Below are 4,242 nucleotides of genomic sequence, written 5' to 3'. Positions count from 1 at the left end.
TTAATACCAGAGAGGAACTGAGAGTGCTCACGGCCCAGGTTTCGGTGTCCCCAATTCGATGGTGCTGCCAAAGCTAAATTTTGCAGGAATCTGACACGTTCAGTTCAACGTTTAGCATTTACCAGAACCAACGAACAGAGACCTACCCTGTTCAGTTCAACGTTAGCATTTACCAAAACCAATGGACAGAGATCTGCCCTGTCCGGTTCAACGTTTAGCGTTTACAAGAACCAACTGAATAGAGATCTGCCCTATCCAGTTCAACGTTTAACATGTACTTAGAATAGAACGAAAGAATCATTTCAACGCTAGAAAATACGTAATGAAGACGTTTGCAAGCGTATTGTTAATAATTATCAGTATTTCTTAGGAGAATGTTTATATAAGTGAGCTTCGAATTTAATGAGAAACGGGGTTATGGAAATAAAGACTGGATTTAATTATTTTCAAATTAAGAGAGAAACAAATTTATTACGACCTGAAAGATCCCTCCCGTTCCCTGTATCCAGAAATTTATATTACTCTATATGCCATCATATTATGATCGTCCCGTTGTTCTTCGTGCATTCGCCTGTAATTCCGTTAATTTAAACTCGAATTTGCGGTATACACATCCACCGGTGTTTATGTAATTGTTGGAGTGGTTTATTACTTTTCGCAACGGCTTGGCCGACTATCCGAACGTACACTGTGTCTTATGGTCCGTCATGAGTCGTATGAAAATATTAATGTTAAATCTGTTAACCGTTAATGTCGAAAAAATATTTTAATGGAAACGAACTTCTTTTACTAATGACTCCATTTATTTTATTGTATAAAATACTTGTCGGGCAGAATCCCTAAGAATGACTATTTCTTCAATCGTTAATAACGATTCTGTTAGTCTAACAGTAGCTTCTTGTGATATGGAGATGTGTGCATGATTTCACACTCATATCTCCATAGTTGTTTCAGAAATATTTGATTCCTTTCCGTAAAATCCGAGTTTGGAATTTGTTCACGATAATAAATCTGTTCATAGGTATCGTTAATTCAATACATATAAGTTCTCAAGGAATTCTAGTATCAGGCTAGATGAAGAACAATGTGATTTATTCATATGAAACACCTTGAATAACGCATTTAATCATTCTTTTGTATAGCCAGAGAGGATATTTTCTCTCTGGTATAGCTGAATCGAACGTAACGAAGCCGGGCGTAATTCTCTTCACAACATGGAAAAAGAGTGCAATAAATGTGTATTTTCAAAACAAATAAATTACATTTAACAATTGGGATAAAAAGCGTTTTATTAGGGTATCCCATAAGTTTCTTCCTTTTTTTTGATGCGAAATGAATACACGGTATTTGTTGTTTAATGTTGATTTATTATGTTATATATGAACCGTTCTGTTCTATAACCTTCCTCCATCTCTCAGGAAGCCTCATTATTCCCTCTTTCTAAAATTGTTGAGGCTTACTTTCAAAATATTCATCTAGGTGCGTTTTTATTTCGCTTATGGATTTGAAAGATTTGAGAGAATTTTTTAAAGAGAGGAACAAGTAATAATCGGATGGTGGTGCAAGGTCTGGAGAGTATGGAGGGTGAGGTAGAAAGTTCCAATCAAACTATAATAATTTTTGCCTTACGGCTAACGCAACATGCGGTCTTGCGTTGTCGTGATGGAATACGACACCTCGTCGGTTCACCAATTCTGGCCGTTTTTCTGCTATAGCGGCTTTTCGTTGATCCAGTTTATTGCAATATTTGTCAGCATTGATCGTATCACCTTGCGGAAGGAGCTCGTAGTACACTACACCCTTCCAGTCCCACCAAATGCACAGAAAAAGCTTCTTCGGATGAAGCCCAGGCTTCGCAACAGTTGAAGGTCTATTTTCTGTAGACCAAGTGCGTTTTCGATGCACATTTTAATACAAAATGCAGGTCTCGTTTCCAGTGACAAGACTCTTTAAGAACGGATTTCTTTCGTATCGCTGAAGAAGCAAATCGCACTTAGAGATGCGGTTCATAAGGCCGGTCACCGTCAATAGGTGTGGAACCCAAACTTCACATCGATTTGCATATCCCATTTTGATTAAATGCTTATGTACCGTTGTCGTGGGAATGTTAATGGCATCCACTATCTCATGCACACTATATCGCGGATTTTCAGCGAGCGCAGTCTTAATAATGTCCGTATCTGTCGTTGCTGGGCGGCCGCTGCGGTCTTCATCTTTCAACTCAAAATTGCCAGCTCTAAATTTCTTAAACCAATTGCGGACGGTCCTAATAGTCGTAGCACCACTCCCGTAAACGGTGCAAATCTCGTCTGCAGTGTCCTTTGCACTATAGCCTTCTTTAAAGCAATGAAGCATAACATGCCGCAAATGCTTTTTTTGGCTCTCCATATTGAACGGTGTAGGAAAAATTTTAAAAGAGACTTTGTCACCAACGAAACGTACTTTGAAAGGGCTCTGGGACGACTGAAACGGATGTCATAAACGGCTAAAAGATAAGCCTGCATGTTTATATAAACATAGCCAGTTAGAGTCATTCATAGCGTGGCGCGGAAGAAACTTATGGGACAACCAAATATAAACTTTTTGTGGGGCTTATAAAATAATACTAAAATGTTTATTACTCCGGTATATATATCCATCTTTCAAGATGTGATGAAATAATCAATTTTTGCAGCTTTAATAATCTTTTTTGTAAAGTAGCAGTCACTTTGAAGGTCAGTACTTTTGGTCATTTTTGTTAAACTAGTGAATTTCATAAGACATTACGTTTCTTTCCTCGTATGTTAAAATTTTGCCTCCAAACTTGTTCTTTGGCATATAATTTGACTCGTGTAAGATTTTGACACCTTTATAATTACGTCCGCCACGAGCAATGACTATGACAAATCTATCTTTAATTATAAGTATGTTTTCGTACCCCGGTTCTGCATTTATATTCCATCCTTCATTACTTCCAACTGCTCTTGTCTAAACAAGAAACAGTAATTGTGTTAAAAAATGGTAAGAACAATTTGAATAAAATTGCCCGGAATGAAATATAACGATGCGCGGAATGTGTTGATTGTATTCGACCTCCGGAGCGATGATCTGGATGGTAGATATGGTACATCATCAATTTGAGCGTTATTGTCATATTTCTTCTACTGAACGTTTAGTGATGAATATGGAAAAATTCTTACATGTCCATGGGATGTCAGAAAATTTTGTCAGATTTTTTTCGGTCGAGAAAAATGGAAAATGCTGATGTCATCTAAAAGTGTTCGATCATTTACATTTTTATGGTACACGTGCCTCAGTCTAACTATTATACCCTATTTTTTCCAGATTTTTCGATGAGATGCGCCGTACTTCAAAAAATCAGAAAGCGATTTTTCCGAAGCTTTTCGCGTGATAAAGTCCCTTATGAATCGAATTATTACATTTCCTTTCCTCAATAGTCGTATTTCTAAATGTTAAACATTTTCGTACACAACAACATTGAACATCAATTGGAAAAAGTGAAGTTAAATGGATGTACTTGGAAACATTTTTTATACGTTTATTAAATAATTAAACCCAATATACGGGAAAAATTAATCTCAAAGCACCTTCCGTATTATGAATGTTAATTTTTTACTTTGAGGTACTTATTATTTAAATGCCATTTACGCGTTCAATTGACGGTAATAATTATCGGGCGCGGAAAAGGATAGCGAATAAAAATGAAAGAGAAAGCGTTGGGACTGGGACTGACCTGCAGCCTCGGTCTCTCTCTTCTCTGATATTGGTGTCCTGCTCTACGCTCGGTGGAAACAATTTTCCTGTACTTATTGTTAGATGTACATTCACGTGTACACAGCTGAAGCGAGCTGAAATACGTTTTTTTTTATAATAAATGAGATATCGACCTTTTTCAAAATGGCAATTTCAATTAAACATTTATATTTCATACACACTTTTAGTCGATGCTGTGAAATGAAGTTTCAACTATAACTACAAATCATCTTATACAAATATCCTAATCCAAGGGTGGAGGCCCGGGGAAAACAAGAAAAATGACAGTATATGTTGGAAGTACCGCACGTGGCATTACAGCTAGGCTTCCGGCTTATCGGATTATTGGATTGGTAGCTTCTTTAATTCGATAAGCCCAAAAACTGAGATTTGCATTTCGAATCGCTTACTTACAATAAACAGCAAAACCACACTTCTTTTAAGTACTAATTGTAATTCGAATTTGTTTTTCATAGTTAGGTCGATTAG

General features: G+C 36.8%; 1 protein-coding gene across 1 annotated transcript; it reads right to left on the bottom strand.

Moving 5' to 3' along the window:
- Nucleotides 1-1,340: 1,340 nt before the first annotated feature.
- On the bottom strand, nt 1,341-2,395 carry LOC113464034 (histone-lysine N-methyltransferase SETMAR-like). The gene has a single exon (XM_026811670.1). The coding sequence runs from the start codon at nt 2,386-2,388 to the stop codon at nt 1,909-1,911; it is 480 nt and encodes a 159-aa protein (XP_026667471.1). The 5' UTR covers nt 2,389-2,395; the 3' UTR covers nt 1,341-1,908.
- Between the last annotated feature and the right edge of the window lie 1,847 nt (nt 2,396-4,242).

Source organism: Ceratina calcarata, unplaced genomic scaffold (genome assembly GCF_001652005.2).
Source record: "Ceratina calcarata isolate Rehan_Ccalc_2016 unplaced genomic scaffold, ASM165200v1 scaffold1119, whole genome shotgun sequence".
Classification (NCBI taxonomy): domain Eukaryota; kingdom Metazoa; phylum Arthropoda; class Insecta; order Hymenoptera; family Apidae; genus Ceratina; species Ceratina calcarata.
The sequence above is the reverse complement of the archived record's forward strand: the minus strand, read 5'-3'. Positions and strand labels throughout refer to the sequence as shown.